Genomic DNA, 22680 nt, shown 5'->3' on the forward strand with positions numbered 1-22680 from the left:
AGTCATAGCCCAGATTTCCCCCTGTGCCCTTATCGTTTCAAACTCCCCAGATCTGCTAAAGTACAAGTAGCCTCACTTATGGGTTGCCCCTATGTGGGGGCAAGAATAGTCTCTAGGAACCCAAAGAGAGATGTGGGAGCTGTATAGAGCATCAGATTTTTTCATTCCTAAAGTGAACAACTCCTCATCGGGGTCCTGAGGGTCCATATTATAGATGATATTTTCCATACCCAATTACTTCAACACCTGTTGGAGTTCTACATACATTTTCCAGCTCTTGAGTAAATACGGTAAATCACCCTGAGTAGGCCAAACTGCCCTGATGGCAGCTGTCAGCCATCCCAGGAGTGTCTGATTCCCTGAGGTGAGATGGGCAGTTTGCAAGCACTGCCAGAGGGAAGGGTGAGCCGTCAGGGAAGCCAGTCTACTCATCTCAGTACCCAACATAACAATGTTTTCCACCCCCATATCCCAGAGACGTAAAAGCTGTGTAGACAGGGATTCTGATGGCTTCTGCCTGTACTGGACGTTCATGTCCACCAGCTCATCCTGTGTATAGTAGCGGAGCATGGAGTGCTTCCCAACCTCAGAAGGGTGCCGCTCCTCACTCTGGGGAGCCCATAGTTGTTTCACTTATTTTTTAATTTCAGCTAGGCGGGCCTTTACTGCAGGAGAGGCTGGTACCTCGGGTGGCAGCGTCAGCAGCAGATTGGCCCTTGACCCCACCTCCTCATCTTCTCCGCCCACCAGCTCCTCCACCATCTCCAGGGCTGAAGGCACCGCTCTTCCCTCCCCCTCCTCCGCGGCTTCCTGCCACCTCCCCACTCCCCGATGCTAAGGAGTCTTGCAGGAGCACAATCCATTTTCTCTGTAACTGCCTCTCTTCCTTAAAGGCATCCCACTGATAAGGACATGAACTCCTTCTCTCCACCCGTTAGAAATACCTGTTGATAGGGAGATGCTCTAAAGCCAGGTGAGAGATTCTGGAAATAATTGCGATTTTACCCACACCATCGCTTCTGGCAGTGCCTTATTTCATACCCCCATAACTTCTCTGGATCCTCCTAACTAGTCTCCCTGCCTCAGATCATTTCTTCCTTTCTTTACTTTTTGGGCTTGATAACTGGTTTCTGCTAAAACTTCCTTTCCAATTACTTTTCCTCTTTTGCCAAAAGAGGCGTATCTCACATTATTAGTCACCTCCGTAACCTATCCCATTTCCTTCCAGGAAAAAAAAGTCTCCACAATTTTAGTAAAGCACAACGGGCCCCTCAAGTTTCAACTTCTGCCGCTGTGTCACATCTTTTGGTTTTCCCTACATGCTACCCAGTGCAACAGTCATGCCAAGGTGCTTGCATGTCTACCATGCTTTCCCATATTTCCAGGACTTTGCACAGGGTTCCCGTCAGCTTAGACTCCCTTCCCCACACTCTCACTCAGCTAACTCACACTTTTTCAAACTTGGCTCATATGTCTCCCCTTCTGGAAATCTCCTATGACCACCTCCTCATCCCGTCCAGCCCTTTTCACCCCCACTTTGTGTTGTGTACCCATCCAAAGTGCTCCAGTAGCACAATACACTTCCTCTTTTACAAGCATTTATCAAACTGGATTATCTTTATTCACCATGATGCTTTTGATTCCCTGAAGGTTAAAGACTATATGTCTTTATTCCCACATCCACAGTGCCCAACACAGAAAATGACACAAAATTGAGTAGAATATTGAAGGAATAAATTAACAAATAGTAAATAGTCCAAAAGTCAATACATGCCTGACATCAGCCAATATGGAACATGTTCTCTTCGCTAACTTCAGAGAGAAAGCCAGTCCATGGTAAAGTTTGAGATTTTTTAATTGAAATGACAAAACTCAAGAAGCTGGTAATACTGCATAGCACTCAAGACAAATGTAAAATAAATTCAGTCGACCTGTTCCTTTTCTGGTAGCTATTATGTCTACAGACCCACAAGGTTTCCTTCTGCCCTTTCACTCTTATATCTCTCAGTTTACCTGCTCCCAAACCCCCTTCTAGATGATTACCCTCAAGGTCATACACTCCCCTCCTTCCTTGGAATCTGCCCTTTTATTATGTAGCATACGGTTTCTGACAGCACCTGAGGCTCATGCTCAGAGAGGGAGGCAGTTTCTCAAGAGGGGACTCAGATATATCACCTAAGGTGGGTCTGATGCTATCAAATATTTCTTGCAGCTGCCAAGATCATAGTGTCTCCATATCATTATACAAGTAAAAACACAGCCCTTACTAGTTTTTACACATTTCAATCTCATCTTAAGTCAAACCAGTGGACACAGGATTATCACCAATATGAACGAGCTTTCACCAGCTTGTGTAAATATGAAACCCAACTTTTATTTAAGACATGAAGCATATCTGGAATGTTGCTTCATTTTATTTAGTTAGCACCTCTGTATCCACAGGCTGCATTGACTGACTCAAAGTGGAAATAAGCAATAGCTTTTCTAGTTACCTTGGTGATGTTTAGTGTATTCTTCAAGGTGAGAAAGACATGAGTACAGGAAGCAGATTATGAAGGAAACCTTTACACCTTATCTCTTAAATCAACAAATTAACATCATGTTTAAATCAGAACTCTAATTAGTTGCTTGAGTCATCTTGCAGAAGTTGGCAGAGAAACCCAGGCATAAATGTAGACTATGATTTATGGATTTGTCCAAGTATCTAACATAGAGTGAGTTTTCAGAACAAAATGAACGACTTTCCTCTCAAGAATAGGTTGTTCCTTAGAAAATCAGTAAGTTCAAGCCATGTTTAAATACTATCTTGATTCTTTCAGGATGTCACTAAATAAATTGCACTTGAATGTCTTGACAATTTTCCTTTCAAAAGTTTTGAAAGCATACTCTTTACTTACACAGGAGATACAATCAAACAAGAACCTTTGACCTATTTACACAGGGCACTGAACTATGAGAGTAAAATGCAAAATACCATAGTTTCATGACAAAAAAGGTCGTAGTGTCAAAATCACGCAGAGGGAATAGAAACGCCAAAGCTCAGGGGTGGGAAAGGACTTTGTGAATGACAGAGAGGATGGTGCCAGGTGGGTCAGAGCCAGAAAAATGTGGGACCATACAGGTTATCATCAGGAATTGGTATTATATGAATAATTTCAAAAAGTGTATGTTTTATAAATATTACACTCTTACATATGTACTTTATATAATTTTATAAAGATTGCAATTAAATAGGGAAGGACAAGATTTAAAATATAGATAATAGTCTAGAGGTTATCACAGGAGTCCATGAGAGAACTGTAGCTTGGATCAGTAGAAGTGGCAGTAAAAATATAAAAATCGATGTATACTCAGTGGAGAATCTGCAGGATTTGTTACTACATTATCTTTGGAGGTGAGAAAAGTGAAATCCTCAAGTTTTTTGTTTCGTTTTGTTTTGTATTTTGCCCAGGAAAATGGATAAATGGACAAGCTTAGGAGAGGAATAGATTGTAGACAGGAAAACTACCCGTTCTGTTTTGGATATTTTAAGTTTTTGGATATATAACTAGTCATCCAAATGAGGTGTCAAGTAGATAGTTGGATTCATGAGTCTAACGTTCAGGAGCGTGTTTTAGTCTAGAGATAATGCTTTGAGGAGTAGTCAGCATTGATATTTAAACCTGAGACTAAGTGGAGAGCATCTGGAAGGTGAATGTTGGAAAAGAAGAGGAGAAGAGAGGAAGGAAAGGGAAAATAGGAGGAGAGGGCCTAAGTTTCTGGAGCACTACTTCATTTTGAGGCCCAGCAGGGGAAAGAGAAGCCAGTAAATGAGACAAGAAGAAATAGTCAGAAAGGAGTACAAGTCGCATAGCATGTGGCGTAAGAAAGACAACAGCAAAGTCGCTTCTTCATTGAATTTGATAATTCAGATAAATACTAGAATGTAATCACTTCCACATATTCCAAGTGAATAGGCATCAAAGTTTCAAATCCCTGGATAGCCTGTCAGGCCTTGGCAGCACTCAGAATAACAGCCAAGATAGAGGAATTTTACACCACTAGTCGACGTTCACTTTCTAAAGGCAACTCAAGAATAAAATCATCAAAGCACTAAAAATCATATGTACTCCCAATTCCATGTTTCACCTCCGTAGCAAATAAAATGTATTTTCACCACTCACCAGATTTTTTTTTATCAACAGATAAAACTTTCATAGTATGTGAGTTGATGGCGTGACTTCTGATAAGGTGTTTATTTTATCCTAACAATAAAACTCATTGTGTTATTTTTTTACCAGGAGTTTGGGTGACACCTCGACATGTTATCATCAATTCTACAACAGTGGAGTTATATTGGAATCTGCCAGAAAAGCCCAATGGCCTCATTTCTCAGTATCAATTGAGTCGTAATGGAATCTTGGTTTTCCTCGGTGGCAGCGAAGAGCAGAATTTCACTGATAAAAACCTGGAGCCCAACAGCAGGTAAACTGAAAGAAAACTTCACCAAACATATGGTTATATTTTTAGATTTCTCATGACAAAAAGAGTGAATCTACAACTGAAACAATAATTAGTTAACTGAACTCCTCATTCATAAGCCATTTCATAGCTGATGAAATCTTTTGTTCAATTTCAAATGTCAAAAACCCAAGAGCTAACTCATTATATTAGTCTTTAGAGCACATGAAATTCCTTAAAAAATGTAAACAGTTTTCTCTTTGAAATGAAAGCATGAGAATTGTTAAATATATAAAACATAGCTTTAAACTACAAAAATTATCAAACCATCTTCAAAAACATGCATTCCTACACCAGCAATAAAAGAGATTTAAAGAGTTGTGTTTTGCACCAACTACTTTTTCTTCTAGTACCATATTTTCTCTACTTGCTACACTATGTACAGACATGAATGGTTCCGGGACAAAAGAGTTCCACATATTTGCAATTCATTCCCATTCATTTCTTAGCAGACACAAAATATACCTTAGATCAACAGATGTTTTACTGCAGAGAGTAGAGATCAATTTAGTTTTATTATAGAGAATAGCAGATCAATTTTGAAACATCTTCTTCTAAACATATTTCCCTGAACTCCAAGCCATTTAAAAATGGGGAAGATTAACTGGAGTCCTCCATAACCCACTGGCACATTCTAAGACTTTCCTAAGATCTTTAAGGAAAGTTATGAATTATTAGAGAGTTAAAAGTAAAGTGTGAGAGAGGCAGAAATAGCGATTGTCTAGAGAGAGCTGCCTATGCTGGAAAAACTACCAAGTCAATGGGGAAGTTTCTGGACAGGGAGCAAAGGATTGCAATTTGTCACAAATTTAGGACTAAGCAATGGATAGAAAAGCCAGCCATCACTGTTCACTTTCTTGTGCACTGCCTTATCACAATGCTTTCTTTTTAAATGCAGATACATTTATAAGTTGGAAGCCACAACTGGCGGTGGTAGCAGTCTTAGTGATTATTACATTGTACAAACACCTGTTCTGACGCCAGGAGAAATCCAGCCTCCGTATAATATCACAGTAACTGGTCCTTATTCCATATTTGTAGCTTGGACCCCACCAGGTAAAGAAATAAAACCTGTGTGTGTGTGTGTGTGTGTGTGTGTGTGTGTAAAACATTTTAGAGAAAATTAATTGGAGATTAGTCAAGGGTAGAATGTGAATCTAGTAAATCAGGACATATTTTGTCTTCTGGATAAATATAAACAGAATAATCCAAACCACACTCCTAAGCAAATACATACTAAGTATACATGTTGATAGATATAGATGTAGATATGGAGTTAAAGATCTATAAATACATAGATATAAAATTTTCTATCAAAGCAGTAGTACACTTTCAAGTACCAAAATCTGTCTTCCTATTCACGTATGTTCAAAGGTCATATAAGTCTGAATTACCTTGAACATTCATTTCTACAGGACTCCCTAAATGAGATCATTGGCATTATAAGATTCCTTCTACATTGTAGCAGTGAATGGAGAATTCAGAAAGACAATAGCCTCTTCCACCCATCTTGGGTTGTATCTTGGGTTGTGAGCAGTAATGGTAGCTGAATTTTGCCTCTCTGAGCTGTGTAGCCTTCACTGAGCCATTTAATCCCTGGTGGATTGCTTTTGTGGCTTAGTGCATTATCATATTTTGATATAAGCATCATCTTCAGGTAAAATTCTGATTGTGGGTATTAACTGTGGAGGTAGGGTCAGCGTGAGATCTGCATGCTTTTTTAACATAAGGGGCATATGGAAGTTTTGTTTCAATAAAATTTAAAATGTATTACGGTGTTAAATGCACTTCAAAATATGTGATTTAATTTTTAACATCTGGCCTTTAGACAGAATTGACACAGACCCTATCGTCCCCATCAGAATAAGTTTAGCCACAGTTCAACAGGCACTGCAAATAACCGATTAACTGTCATTTTGGCCATCAGCAGGTCCATTATGTAAAATAATAAACAAAGAACATACTTTTTAATTGAACAATTATCTCAGTCAAAACAGGTAATATAATCAAAAAGATAACATAGAGGCCTAATCTATAAAATTAAAATTCCTGTGAACCAATATCCTTTTAATGTCATAATCTAAGATCAAAGACACAAGGGGGGTCTTTATTTGGTCTAATTCACAGGAGAAAAATCAACCAAGAGCTTTATAAACAAAGAAAAATTTAAGTTGCACTAAGATATTAAATATAAATGATTTCATCCACCTTTGTTTTAAAATAAATAAGCAACATACTAAATTAAACAAAACATAAAGGAATAATCACTAGTGCCAGCATGTGTCAAAAATCTATAGTCTCAGTTTTAGGAGCGTAAGACTTCTCGAACTCTGTTCTTAGTTTAATGGAGGAAAGCACCAATTGTCTGCTGTGGAAAATATAGAAACTTACGTATCTCTTTACAGAATTGATTTATACTTTGATGGAACAGTATTGTTATCCTGCGACCTTTTTTAGCATATTTGTCCTTGGCATTTTTATAGTGCTATGGTGTTATTGCACCACACAGTAAAACAAAAGAGAATAAAGCCAGTCTGGGATCAGATTCGGCCTAGTAAGATTTCCCAGATTCACATCAGGGTCTCCCAACCATCCGAATTCTCAAAGAAAAATAAGGGAAAGTCCAAAATGATAAGCAAAGTTGATGATTTCCTAGCCACGTGACCAGGAAGCTCCATGGTTTATATCAAACTACCTGTCATGTTAACATTATTACACACATAAATTGCCATTGCTAATCTGAAGACTTTACACTCAGTAAGGATCTGAAAATATTTTTCTTTGAAGGCAATGAAAGTAGACTGGCAGAAAAAACCAGGATCCACACCGCAGTACCGCCATCTGTTAGCCGACCTTAGACAAGTCAGGTGTTCTGTGTCAGTTCTCTCCTTCTGTAAAATGGAGATAATGATAGTACCTACATGTAGGGTTGTTCTAAGAACTGAATGAGGCACTTCATATAATTGGCATACACTGGTTCTGTATAATACTCTATAAGTAGTGGTGATTATTTTTGGAGAATTATTTTTGCCTTCAATTACTCATTTTTACAATGTATTTGCTCCAACATTTATTAGGTCTCAAGGCCCCAGTTTCCAAAATGATAACACCGTGCAGTGCATGATTGGGTTTGTAATTTTTTAAGACTTCTTTCAAATTTCCCAGCATTTTGCCATTTTTAATTTGAGTTCAACATTATATTTTTATGCTTAATATATGTTTCCATTTAGAAAGGATCATTGTGGAGTAAAACACAACTTCTGTGTTCTTAATGTAACTTGACTCTTGTTTCCTTCAGGCTTAACAGAAATTATTCACTCTAGTCCAGCCTAGGGGGTATTGTAGAAATGTTTTACACACTAACTCTGACCATGTACCCAATGGTTAATAAAGCTGTAATATCCAGACCTGTCAATCTTTTCATTTCAGATGCACAAAATCCATTACAGAAACCCTGTAATATATGGAAAGATGAAAATCTTAAATTAAACTTTTTTTCTGGTGCCTAGAAGGATTTCGAACTCAGTCAACAAGCAGATGACTTTGACTTGTGTATAATCTACAGTTGATTTTATTGGAAAGTACCTCATGCTGTGTTTTGATTTGGATAATAAACACATTTTTCAGTTCCTGACTAGACACAAATATATATTTTAAAAGGGAAGAGAACAAATTTGCAATAAGTAATCGTTTATTTGCTCTACAACCACAAGCTTTCTAGGTATTCATCATATTCTCCTGCCATTGCAAAATGATTACATCATAGACAGAAAAATGTGCAAACCATTCCAAATCTGTAGAGCCCCAATGTGAATGAACATTAGAATCATCCAGAAAACTTGTGCAAAGTCAGATTCTCAATCCCAAGTTTATAGACTAAGAAACATCTGGAATGGATCCAAGGAATCTCAATCTTTCTCTAAGCCTCCCTACATGACTTCAGTGTGCTTAAGTTCAGTAAGCATGGATCATAACTAGGAAGGGTAGTCAGTTACAGTAAGTCTCTGAAAGCATGAATCAAACCAGTTTCTCTTAAACGTCCAAAGCCAAAAGAGTGGTTAGGTGAACAGAATTAACTCGGATTTTACTTTTTAACCAATTGCTTTGTGGTCAGTGTGAATGGAGTGCTCTTACACAGGTAAGGTCCTGGGAGAGAACAGTTAATGTGGCTGCTTGGCAACAGAAAAGTACCTAGACAATTAGGTAGGTTTTCAGTTTATAAATTATTATTTCTATGTATAAATTAAGTCTTACTATGTGTTTATAAACATAACTGGGAAAGAGAGTGAAGCCTAGGGAATAAGTGCGAATATTCCAGGAAAGAGGAATTGCGATAGTGATGGGAAATATCATCTGTATACATTAATATTCCATGTTTGTATTTGCCATTTGTTAAATCCTAACATGTGCCAAATCCTTTAGTAAGCACTTTCTCTGCCTTCCCTCAGTTAATTTTCATATAAACCCTGGGAGACAAGTAGTATTATCACCATAGTAAGGTAAGAAATTTGAATCTCGAAGAAGTAACATAATATACTCAAGGTCAGGTCACACAGCAGATCCAGGATTCAAATTCAAGTCTGCTCCCTACTCCTGCCTTATAAGAGCAGCTCTTTCCTGTCCTCGGCTTAACTCTCATATCCAAATCAAACTTTTCAGTTATTGCCCAAAGTCTTTCAGATTTGCTTTTTGAAATAGTAGTCCTGAGGGCCAAGAAACAGACTAGGTGTTGGTGAAACCAAGTGACTGTTGGAGAATAACTTTTTGCTGGGCATGTCAAAACCAGAAGAATTAAGTGTGGAAAATGGTAAGCCCTGAAGGGAAGATAGCCCCCAGGCAATAGTTCTGTCCTGTGGCAGAAAGGAACTCGAACGGGAAGGCTTTACCTACCTGCAAGTGTCCTGAAGGAGTGGGCGTGGCTTAGCCAAACCAGATTCCAAGTGCAGGAAGATTTTAATTAGGTAGAAGAGGGAAAGAGTTATTTCTGAAATGTATGCAAGGGGAACATTCAAAGACTATTTTAAAGCCTTGGTAGACATTATCTTACCTCCCACGTAAATCCTAGTTCACTTTATCTCATGATTACCTGAAAAATGTCAGTAGTAAGATTTTCCAAACACTCCAAGCTATAGAAAAATCAAGATTTCTACCCTTTTTTATATCATCTGTACCTCTACATCAGATAATACATAAATGACCTGTGCTTATGAAACATTTGCTGAATTAATGGAGGAACAAAATGTTAAGCTTCTAACATTTATCATTCAGGAAAATATAAGTAACTTTTGGGTTTTCTGCTGTTTAAAATGATTCAAACACTTGTTTTCCTCTAAAGCTCACCACTCCCTCCACACTAACTCAACCCTACACACACACATACCTTCTTTAAAGAAAAATAGGACACATACATAGAGCTTCCAAATGTTATTTGTTGTCTTATGGCTGCATTTTTCTTCTTCACTTATTTCAAGAAAGGAAATATTGGCTCTAGTGTGAAATGGGCCCCACCACTTAGCCTCCTTATGGCCTTAACAAATCACCCAATGTCTCTGACCCTTAGGTCTCTCCCCTGTGATTCTAAATGCCTACTTTGCACTGCTATTATGTGAAGTCAGTGAAATAGCATGGTAAAACATCTAGCAGGCACTGGATAGATGCTGACCAGTAATATTCAAACCTACAGACAAATGTCAGTCAGGTCAATTCATTCCTGAACACTGCTTCTCACCTTTTCCCAGCTCTGAACCTTGGGTCAGGCACTGCACACTCATATTAAAGAGAGAAAGGATATGCGTTCAACTAATGGGGAAAAAAAATTTTGAAAAATGAAGAAACAAATGCCTCAAAGAACATGTGGTTTACTCAGAATAAAAATAAGAGATATCCCTGCTGTTTGAGAATCCAAACATTCAAAATTACTTAAACTCTGAAGATAATAATGAGCCTTTCTAATTTATCAAGGTGATGACTATATTTTGAACTATCCCAGCCCTTAATCATGTTCTAATTAACAATGTTATCGCATTCCACATGCACTTTTTCTCACTGAAGATGGGTATTTAGATTTAATGCGTTATATTGAAATACTGGTGCTTTTCCTTTCACATTTCTTAGTCCCTTAAAGAAAAGAATTGGCAACAATTCTCCCCCTGAGAAATCCTTTCAATTAATATTGCTTAGGAATAGAAATTTTTTTATTAATCAAGTTTTGATTAAAGGGTAGCTAGCCACAATATGGCCTATTTATAGACATTAGGCATCTTGGCATACAGTTTGCACACCAGCTGTAGTGTATTAGGTCAGATACTATCCATTTAAAGTCAAAATTGGCATTAAGCTTTCTAAGGAATTCACATTGCATTAATTGGGATTATTCAACATCGACAATTGTTTCAATTTTTGTTTAAGTGCAGTAACTAAGTGACAACCAGTGGTGAGTTTCAGAGGAAAATGCAACACTCACTTCAGTGATTGTGCTTGCTTTGCCTATTAGCAATTTATCTTTTTTCCAGTTTTATTGAATTATATTGACAAGTAAGACTGTAATACATTTCAAGTACACAACGTGATGATTTGGTATGCAGCTACACTGTGAAAGGATTCCCATCATTGAGTTTATTCACACATCTACCATTTCACATATTTACTTTTTTTTCTCTCTTTCTTGGTGAGAACACAGATCTACTCTCAGAAAATTTCAATTTTACCATACAGTCTTATCAACTATAGTGACCATGTTATACATTCGATTGTCAGAATTTATTCATCTTATGACTGAAAATTTGTACCCTTTGACCAACCTCTCCCTATTTTCTCCATCCTCTAGGCCCTGACAACCACCATTCTATGCTGTATCTTGAAGTTTGATTTTTTTTTTTTCAAGATTCCACGTATAAGTGATATCATGCATGTATTGCCTTTATCTGTCTGGCTAATTTGCTTAGCATAATGACCTCCTGATTCATCCATATTGTCACTAATGGCCAGATTCCCTTCCTTTGTAAGGCTAAATAATATTCCAGTATCTATACACCGAGTTTTCATGATCCATTCATCTGTTGAATAACACTTACGTTGTTTCCATACCTTGACTATTGTGAATAATGCTGCAGTGAATATGGGAGTATGGATATCTCTGTGAGATCATGATTTCATTTCTTTTGGGAATGTAGCCAGAGGTGGGACTGCTGGGTCTTAGAGTAGTTCCATTTTTAATTTCTTGGGTGACCTCCATCCTGTTTTCCATGGTGGCTGTATGGGTTCACATTCCCACAGCAACGCACAAGTGGTCCTTTTTCTCCAGACCCTCCCCTGCATTTGTCATCGCTTATCTTTTTGATAGTAGCCGTTCTCACAGGTGGGAAGATGTATCTCACTGTGGTCTGGAGTTGCATTTCCCTGATGATTAGTGGTTTGGAGCACCTCTTCATGTACCTGTCAGCCATTTGTCTGTCTTCTTCGGAAAAAGGTCTATTCAGAGCCTTTGTCCTTTTTTTAACTGGGCTACTTGTTTTTTTGCTATGAATCTGTTATCTATTTTGGATAGGAACTCATCAGATAGTTGGACTGCAAATCTTTTCCCCCATTCCCAAGGTCGCCTTTTCATTGTGTTGATGGTGTCCTTTGCTGTGCAGAAACTTTGTAGGTTGATGTAATTCTGCTTGTTGGTTTTTGCTTCTATTGTCTTTGCTTCTGGTGTTTAATGCATTTCTCTTTACTAAGTTCTGATATGTACTAGGCATTGTTCTAAGAGACTAACACATATTTCATTTAATGCTCAATATAGTATGTCCTGTTGATCTCCCCATTTTAATAATGGGAAAAGTCAGTTTAAATGTAATGACGCTGTTTTCTCTAGGCCATTCATCACATAGGTGTCACAGCCAACCTGCACTGGCTCTGGCCCCAAATTCTGTCATCGAAACCACTGTGCTATATTTCGTCACTACTTTTCTTCATAAACAGTTCAGAAAACAGATAATTTTTTTCTGAACTCCAAGATCCTACTCGAAAGCTAAAACATAATTTTGCTACAGGTACAGCAAACATGAATGAGGACGGAGTAATTCAAGGTCAGCCCATCCAGTAACCCAGTAGGTTTGTTTTATTTGTAGCTTATAACTTCATGGGATGTAATTCATTTGCCTTTGGATAGATTGATTCATCTATTCACTTTAATTATCATGAAAATGCTTGTTGAGTCCCACTCAGGGGCAAAGCATAATGCTAGATTCAGTAAGAGTTTTAAAGAAGAATGACACTTTGTCCCTCCTGTCAATAACCCTATGTCTAATAGAGTAGGAAGGGCATGAGATGATAATTATCATACACACTGTGTTAAATGTCCATACAGTTGGTATAGGTGTGTGTTCAGGGGAGTCTTGTTTTATATCCACATCCTCAAAAGGGCATAACCAACATACCCATACCTATAAACAGAGGAATTTAGGCTGATTTTGTTAAAAGCATTAGGTTAAGGGCAACCAGTGTTTTGAAGCAAATGCAGCTCTCAAAACGAATTAATAGTTTTCCTCTTAGAATTGTTCCTGCTCCAGCTCCTAAAAAAAGATTTAAAAAAAGGATTCTTTGATTGACTTGTCCCATTGTAAAGTATGCACCTGCTGTGAAATGAAGCCACAGAAAAAAAAAAAGTTGAATAATTTAACTTTTTTATTTGTAAAGATAATCAGGGTTTTTCTGATTACATCTTAACTTCATAAATGTTAAATAACCTATCAGCATCTAGTTGTTGTAAATTATGAAAAGGAGCATTGAGAGGAATATTAACCAACGAAACCCTTGTTCTTTAGTGAACAAGAAAATGTGTTATGGCACCTTGTCATTGTGCGACTGGTAACTTTGACACCAAATAACAAAACTGCCATTTGCACTTAGGGTAAATTGGTTCACTTGAGCTTCCACTGTTCCTTTTGCTCTGACATAAATTTATGAACTCGGGAACTAACCAAGCTGTGTGGCCTCCCAGCTGACTTTAACAAATATGCCCATTTCATTTCATTTAGTCGTCAGAATACCAGGAGGCTAGGGCGTCTCAGACTCACCACAGATGGCATAGGGCTTGCGGGAACACACAGCGCTTTGATGCCACAGTGCTGTGAATTATGACAGTGGACGGGGTCCTCTTTCCTAAATGCATGTCAGCATTTGACATGTTCATGACTTCAAGGAGTATTTTCTGTTTCAGCACCTTGTAGGTATATGTAAAGGGCATTTATTTCCAATGAACCAAAATGTGAAAAATACATTTTCCAGGTTCATGCTTTGACTGACCATGTTTAAATTTAGATCAAGATTATGTCTATATTTGAAATGTGGTGGAAGCCCTGCCTCCCTAGGAATCCTGTCCTGTTAAGCAGAGAAATTTCTAGGAGCAGACCAGTAGGTGCAGCCTGAAGATACACAGTAGAGTGCTGCCTCAGGCATACTGAAGGGGAGACTGCTGAGAAAGAAAAAAAATAGAAAATCTTCATAGGAACACAATTTGATCATATTCAAGTATACATAAAAATATAAAACCAGATATTAAAATATTGTTATAATTGTATTTACATGATTAAATGTAACATTATTTGTAATTAGGATGGCAATGTTATATAAAAGATGGGTTCAGAAGTATTTGAGGACACACAAAACCAGTGGCACAGTTGTGGGGCTTTTTCCCATTTTGTTCCATTTCATTTTGTTTTGTAGAGATGTCTCTTATTTATTCAGCACTTTCTTTGTTGCCAGAATATACTACGATGAGCTACATGCATTTCCTAATTTAATCTTTGCAGCTCTTTGTGAAGTGGCCATTAGTATCATCATTTTACAGATGAAGAGACTGGTGTTCATAGAAGTTGGGGAATTTACCAGGGACAAATAAGGGCAGAGGAAGGATTTGATCTGTCTGACTCCATTCTGTGGTTTGTCTAGTTCGACAAGAATGATGGCACATTTTTCAAATGGTTGTGTTTGGCAGACTTTTCTACAACATCTACCCTAGGAACGGAGAAGACAAGAATGAACACATAATCCCAGGAGGTCTGGAAACAGCCTGAAACAATCACCATAAACTTGTAATTTCTTTAAGGTCTTGCTTTTTAATCTTAAAAATTCATGCAAATGTACCATTGTATTCCAAGGTGTCTGCCTTCATCCCGAAAATGAATATATGGGGTAATTTATCATTCAGGAGAATGTGTTCTAACTCATCTCTTTGGCTAAAGAGTGATATGCTATTATATTGCTGGATATTACGTCGATCTGAAGAAAGTTGACCCCAAGACCAGGCAATTCTTCCTTCTCATTTTGTTATAAATACATGGACACAAACAGCAACCTTTTTTCCTACTGCTTAACAGACTTTCAGGGTAACAATAAGGAGAAATGCTCAAAATGTAAGGTGGAATGAATTCCTAAATACTCTGGATGGAAATTCCCATAAGCATATCTTCTGCTGAAAGGTCAGATCGCAAAGTGAGAGGATGGTTCCTGATTCACTCTTCAATCTCATCTACTACTTCTGGAAACATTCTCCAAAGAACATTTTTAGTGGAGGAAAAAAAAAAAGGCTTGGTTTCATTGCTCTTTATTTTACCTCTAATAGAGTACATAGGTTTTCCTCACCCATTAACAAACTGAGAGCCCTAAATGGTCCCTATAATCAACTCTCTTCATCCAACTCTCAAACGTCTTTTATAGTGATATTGTTGGGAACAGTAAAAATAATCCCAGTTTTGTCTTGCGGTTGAGAATCAGGCCTCAAAAGAATATCTTCTAAATAAGCTCTTTAGGAATACTCACTATACCATTAAAGAGAAAAATGAATTTACTTACATTTTCTAGGCATTAATCATTGTTTTGGTATCTTTTCTTCATGGGAAAACAAACAAACAAACATGGAATTGTCTATTACCTGAGTCTGAGCAGAAACATCATGCGCCCAGCCAACTTTTCACCCTTTGTCTGCAGAAGGTTATCTGCTGTGAATTCATTTTAAAGCCATAGTGAGCAATTGAAATTGTGCTTCAATTGCATCATGAAAAGTACTTGTACTTTTTCAACACATGGGTTATGTCACCGTAAACATATTTTGCTGTCATACAGTTAGTTCACTCTGAGGTGACTATAGACTTAAAACAACTTATAGTCACTCAGTACACATGATTTTCTAGTCTTGGGATTTTTAGGGAAAGAATGCACATTAAATTTTTGTGAACAAGGAAAAGTGGGATTCTGCTAGTTTTTTTGCTCAGACATTCCCAAATTTTACAAGTCAAACTGATATTCCAGAAAGGATACGATGTGTGTCCTTGTTTCTGAAAATACTTGATGAAATTGACATCTTAGGTATTAAATAAGATATGTATGCTTCCTGGTATAAAACAGGGATGCCATGAGATAGCTTTTCTCACTTGCTTTATTGGTACAACCATCCAATGGCTTTCCAAGTGATACCCCAACTCCTGTCACTCACGTTTTTGATCCAGTGTTTGTTTGCCAGCATTGTTGTCTTCCTAAAATAAAAGTTAGGTCATATTAGCACCTTCAAAATCTCCTTGTTGCTGATTCTAAGTTCAAATGTATTGAAGAAAACAATTGATATAAATCAGTGAGTTGCAGAGTGAAGAAAGCATGTCGACTCTGGGAGTCTTATCTTATGGGTGTTACCCTGAGGTTTCCTTATAAGGAAATGGAGAGAGGAAACCCGAGAACAAGTTTGGGAGTGGAAAGACATCGTGGTTCTGTTTCGGAGCTGTTGAGATTGAGTCTCTGTGAAGTAAGCCATTGAAAATACAAATCTGGATTACAAGAGAGTAATAAAACCAGAGATAAAAATTTAGGAATCAGTGGTAGAATAACAGTGATTTAAGCTATTAGGACAGATGCAACAGGTAGTTTAACTAGGATGCTCCCAAATTAAAATAAAAATCCTCATTCTTGGTTCAGCACAATCTAGCACCTTTCCAGAGTCCAAAGGTCAGTCCTTCTGACTATGATCACTATTTCCTTCAGGGAGTCTTTGTTTTCATCTATCCTACATAAAATCCTGAGCACCTCTGGTTTGCACTGGTCCTCCTCCCCCCACCCCCCCATATTGGGATGATACCTACAAAGAGCAAAAGCACATTTCATTCTTTAGAACTCATCTTTCTCGGGTCCTATGCTTCATATTTCATTTTTTCTATAGCAAAGACAAATTTAAGTATTACAAAAGTAAGTAATTAAGCCTCCAAATGTTTAAACTATTAGATCATGATAAAATGTAGTGGGAGACTCTATCATATTCTTCATTTAAGGCTCATATCCTCTCCTTGACAACGTGTGCATGTTGTTCATGACCAAACAGAACTTACTGGAATTTAATTATATGAACAGATTGTAAAGAGGCCAAAATAACAAGATGTTCTTTCTTTGAGAAGCATTGTAAAAAATTAGTTTTTGAACCCAAATTTCATATGTATTTAGGTCTGTATGTCTCACTGACAGAGTGGACTGTCCTGACTCAATACTTAATGCACTAGGAATTCTCTAGGTAGACTATGATTTGGATACATTACAAGCTATTATGTCAAGGATCCGTGTCAGATTGGATGCATACACAATGCCTAGAGAAAAATTATTGTTACAAGCAAAACTGATAAGGTTTTTTATGTACTTTAAGAGTAAGTAAGCCTAGGAAAAAATATATGACACAATTTCTAATTGCCTAGTATTTTTTTAGAAGTGAAACATGCCTTCGTTTTTATTTGCCCACAGAGTATATCTTTGACTAAAACTGTGATACATCATTTGTTTTAGGAAGTGGGTGGTATGCATTTCTTACTTTTGGAATATACATTCTAATATTTTCCAACTTAATTTCAGGCAGTTATTAATTATTATCTTAAGCAATAATGCACCTTCATGTTATAAAATTTTAAATATGCATTGTTCTTAAAAGACAAACATTTGTTGGCAATTCTGTATAGCTTACACATATGTTTATGTTTTTACTCTTTCTCTCTTTAAAGGGATCCTCATCCCCAAAATGCCTGTGGAGTACAATGTCTTACTCAATGCTGGAAGTGTGGCATCTCTGACCTCTTCTGCTGGTCATCATCAATCTATCCTTCTGGAAAATTTGGCTCCATTCACGCAGTATGAGATAAGGATACAAGCATGTCAAAATGGTGAAAGTCTTTCAGACACTTCTCCTGGACCTTTATAAGAAAATATCTTATAAAAAAAATTAATTGAAAAGGAATAGAGTCTCAATCCAAATATGAAGACTAACATTTCATTTCTTATTTGTACTGGACTGTTTACCCAGAAAAATCAGAGGCTGGCATTGAGTGAAGCATTATGCACTTCTGCACATGAAATCATGAAAATTTAAATATATTAAAATGGTAGTTTTTGCAAAGTCTTGTTTTATAAGGCCCTTTAAAAGAAAAACAGCTAGCTCACATAAAGGAATTATTGGTAATACGAAACAAAATGGGTATTACAAAAAGTTCATAGAAAATGTGTTCACTTTGGTTCTATGTAAGTTTCCATCAGGAGGGTGAGGGTGGAAAGGAAGATATTATTTAGAAGTTGGCTTACACCCAGATGAATCATACATATTCTGCAGTGTTTCCTGAATCCTATCTCATGTACATAAGCGGTCACCTTGAGTTCCATGGCGTCGGTTAGTGATCAATGGAATCGTCGTCTATCTGTGTAGTCTTAAGGAAAGGTCTCTCACACTCCCTTCATCCCTCCACATGTTATATAATATATAACATACAACTTCTATGAGAAGAAATACGTAACTCATGTCAGTATACAAAGCATGTTGCTTCACCTTCAATTAAAGAGATTTAACAACTTTACACTCAACATGTAGTTGAAAGTCCTGTGTTACGTGTCCTTAGGAGCTACTTTTTCTGAATGAGGGTCATTCCCATAGAGTTGGTGAGGACTAAGAGGGCTAGAGGTCTGCAGTTTTGCTGCGCTCCATCTCCGACTCTGAGTTGGGTTTGCCTACTTCTCTCTGCAAACCACACCACAGCATTTTGCTTTGAAGGCTGTTGCTTTCCATGATCCAGTCTTCAGCTAATTAACATGGAAATAGCTTTAAATTAATGTTTTCTTGATTAAAATGCAAAATCCACTTCTAAAACTATGCTATGGAGATACAATATCCCTCTGATAATTGTTGAATTCCTATGTATTGAGAGACAATCACTATTTTTAAATATTAGCAAAAATAAGATATTCTAAATAGTATACAATATGTGCAGGTCACACACACACACTTATGAAATTCAAGCACATTATCCTTTTCTGGCTAGAATGAATGTGAAAATTAGAGAAACCACAGTTGAGACAAGCATAAGCATTATTGTCTCTGCCTATATAAATATGTGGTTAATTAATGGATTTTCCAAAAATGGTTTCCTATTTAAGTATTCAAATCCTGTAGAGATTTATAGTACTAATCTAAAATATGTGTACAAGTGTATAAACACATTAAATCATTCAGATTAAATGATTTTCATGATACCCTTACCCTTCTGTATGCACATGTAACTCTTTTACCTGCTTGACAAATTACAATTTTTTTTTCCAGGAAGTTGTGGAGTTAGCAATAGGATGTTTGTCAAAACATCTGAAGCAGCCCCATTGGATCTAAATTCCCCTGTTCTTCAGGCACTGGGGCCAGCTTGCATAGAGATTAAATGGATGCCACCTAAAAAAACAAATGGAATCATCATCAACTACTCTATTCACAGGTAACACTATTACTATTATTTTTTAATTATTTAAGAAGGTGTGCTATTTCAGGACTGTAGAATCAAATACATTTTCTATTTCCATAAGGGAATGGATGGGAACTCATGATTTTTGGTGCGCGTACTAGGGACCAAAATTGGTACTGGAAATTTTTACACATTGTCCAAAAAGCCATAATTACCATGTAACATTTTTATCTGAGCCCTGTTTAAAAGACAAGACCACACACCCTACATAAATCTTACCATGATAGAGCAGCCCCTACAGGCTCCCTAACCAAGAGAACATACTCTTTCCAGAAAAAGAAAATTCTAGTGTTTTCCATCATCTACTACATGGAGGTTGGAAAGGTTTTTTTCTCATCCTCAAAAGACATTGCTTTTCATATGCAAGAGTGGCTCAACTCTGCAGTTACCCCCTCTTTTGATAAGATTTCACTCAGCTGGCTAGATGGTGTTAACATGGCTTCTTTTCACCATGATGTGCAGAATTGATGGAGAGTATCTACCTAAAATGAAGAAAAGAGGGAAAGAGAGAGGGGAGGGGAAGAGAAGAGAAAATACGAAGAATGAGCAAGAGAGACAGACCGTGGCCTTCTGGGTTAAAGGGTCTTGCTCCACCTGATCCAGTCTTCATCTGATCAGCATGGACATAGCCTTAAATTAACATTCTCTTTAAATAAATAATGAATGATGATCAGGAGGATGTGGGAAAGGGTAGAAGAGAAAAAGAGAAGGAAAGAGAGAATGAAAGAGAGAGGGATCATGAGACCTGAGGGAAGAGGGTTGAGCACAGGACAGAAGGAGAAAGTAACGTAAATGCAGTCAAGGGGCCAAAGAACCAGTCAGAGGAGAGCTAGTTATGTGTTTTAATCCATCTGGGCTGCCACAACAAAAATGTCATAGACTGGGGGACGTGTAAACCACAAACCCTTAATGCCCACAGTCCTGCTGGTTGGGGAGGCGTCAGGGCAAGGCGCTGGCAGACTCCGTGTCTGGGGAGAGCCCGTTTCTGGTTCGGAGGCAGTTGTCCTGTCTCTGTCCTCATGCGGACACAGCTCAGGAGCTCTGTGGGGTGCCTAATCACCTCCCAGAGCTCTACCCCCCAATATCATCACATTGGGGGCTAGGATTTAAAGACATGAATTTTGGAGGGGCACAAACATTCAGAACACAGGATTCTCTAAGACGGAAAAGACGCTGTGTTAGACAGATGACAGCAGCCGTAAGGATTTGCAGACTGAAAACCCCGTTCCCGGGCAGCGTATTTACATCAGGCACACGGAGCACAACACGCGTTTCTCAGCACCTCATCCGCACCTCAGCATCCTTTGCTGAGTCTCTCCGGCAGCTTCTTGCCTTCCCTTGTTCGGTTGTCCTCTCCTGAAGCATCGTGAAACAGTGCAGCCTCCTCTTGGAACTTCAGATACGGAAGCCCTTTGATTCAGATCAATCTTCTGTGAGGAGCTAAGGGTTTGTAGGAAAACTGTGAAAGGGGAAAATATTATTGCATTTTTGATTATGGAAATGACATTGCTGAAAACGAGCAAGCCGAATTTCTTCTCAGCAAACAAATTGAAGAATAATAATATTTCTGATTCAAATACACATGAACACGTAAAAATGGCTAATGTGAATTTACATTCTACACTAAGCACATTAGTGCAGGCTCTAAAATGCCCATCCTTTTGGAATAGTTTTCTTTCATCTACTTAATACTAATTGTATGAGAAAAGCACATCAAATTCCTATTCTGAATAAAGGGAAATAAAGTATCTATTATAGACCAGAACGTGGCTTCACGCTGCTGGTTTTGTAAATAAAGCTCGTGATTACAGTGACTATTCCATGGCAGCTATAGAGAGGGAAAAACAGGAAATATAATGCAGAAAGCCCGCTTCAATGAAAAATACTGTAAATTGAATTTGACAGCATTTGATGGCATTTGATTATTCTAGTCACAGCCAAACAATGATATAAAGAGTAATATGAAACAGAATGTGTTACTGCCTAGCAGACTCAAAAGCAATAAACCTTCCTCCAATGTGACACAATCACTTCGCAATCATAATTGTAGCCTGTTTGATACCTCTGAGTACAGCAGAAGGGCACTGACTGACATAGATACATTTTGTTTTTTATTTAAAGTGAAATGAAAATGGCGCGCTGGGGCTCCAGATACAATCGTTATATTCACCTCCACAAGCATGAATCACTTGGCAGTTATTTCAGCTGAAGTTTAAATGTGCTTAGACAACAACAATATCAAATTTTTCTTAGATAGCTGCAGAAAAAAAAATCAGAAATTTGTAAGGACAGAAATAGAATATAGACACATAGTTCTTTTTCATTCTGGGACTCCATAGAGCCCCTTATATAGTTGTAGCCACCAGCTTACAGTATTTCTGGAGAGGTTATTGCATGTAATCTCTGCTTCATCATTTACCTCCTCTTTCTTCTATCACCACCAAAGGAAATACATTTAGTTCAAACCAAAGACCGGTTTGGTCTATGCAGATAATTTTCATTAAATTGCAGGAAACCAACTTGCCAGCACCATTTTGGAAATGCTTATCACCTCTCTCTCCAGCTCCCCAAATCATTCCCCCTCAGTAATTCCCTTCTGTTGTTTAAATATTGCCTCTGGATATCATCCTATGAATGAGTCTGGCCTAATAAAGTGATACGATATTTATGACTTTAAAAAACAAAACACAAAATAACCTAGTAAGGACAAGTCTATTCATGTGATTGCTTATGTTTAGTTTGCCTGTAAATCTGATATTTTATTTAGGCTACTTTGTTGACTACATGTGAGGTACAAAAGGGAATGTTTCCCCACAACAGGGACATTTATGTTAGTGTTTTGCAACCTGTTTACTGATAAGATATAGACTAGGCTATCTTGGGCATTTGCTTTCTTCTCATAATAAGGTTGGTTTGTAAAATAAAAATTCTTCAACATCTCGCCCCCTTTATCTTATATTTGTAAACTTATAAGTGGTGCAATACATCCACAGAACCCAGAGAAAAATATAAATATTTACCAGAAAAATTACAGGAGAGCAGAATTCTCTCTTCCTGGAAAATGCATGGAAGATGTTACTCATTCATGGATGAAGCTGATGTCACTGGGATTTGGTCTAACAAAATTAAAGTTAATGACTATTAGAAATACTATTGTTGGAAAAAGTTTTAACAGTACGGGATATTATAAAGGCTATTTATGCCTTCTTTATGACTTATCCATGGCATGTATTATCAACAGAAAAAACTATTAATTTTAATATATATAACATTGATGTTTTCCTTTTATAGCTTCCATTACATAAAAGGAATAATATGGTTCATACTGTTCTGCAATTTTCTTTGGACATTTGATACACACAAGCACATAGCTTACTTCTTTTAATAACTG

At 37.5% G+C, this 22680-nt stretch overlaps 1 protein-coding gene across 1 annotated transcript in view; it reads left to right on the forward strand.

Annotated features, from left to right (window-relative positions):
• Positions 1-22680, forward strand: part of USH2A (usherin) — a 721517-nt gene that overhangs the window by 595161 nt on the left and 103676 nt on the right. The window contains exons 57-60 of the mRNA XM_073222145.1: positions 4281-4464; positions 5399-5556; positions 17517-17675; positions 19100-19262. Of these exons, the coding sequence (XP_073078246.1) occupies positions 4281-4464; positions 5399-5556; positions 17517-17675; positions 19100-19262 (664 nt within the window). The remainder of the gene's footprint in view (positions 1-4280; positions 4465-5398; positions 5557-17516; positions 17676-19099; positions 19263-22680) is intronic.

This window comes from Manis javanica, chromosome 14 (genome assembly GCF_040802235.1).
Source record: "Manis javanica isolate MJ-LG chromosome 14, MJ_LKY, whole genome shotgun sequence".
Lineage (NCBI taxonomy): Eukaryota > Metazoa > Chordata > Mammalia > Pholidota > Manidae > Manis > Manis javanica.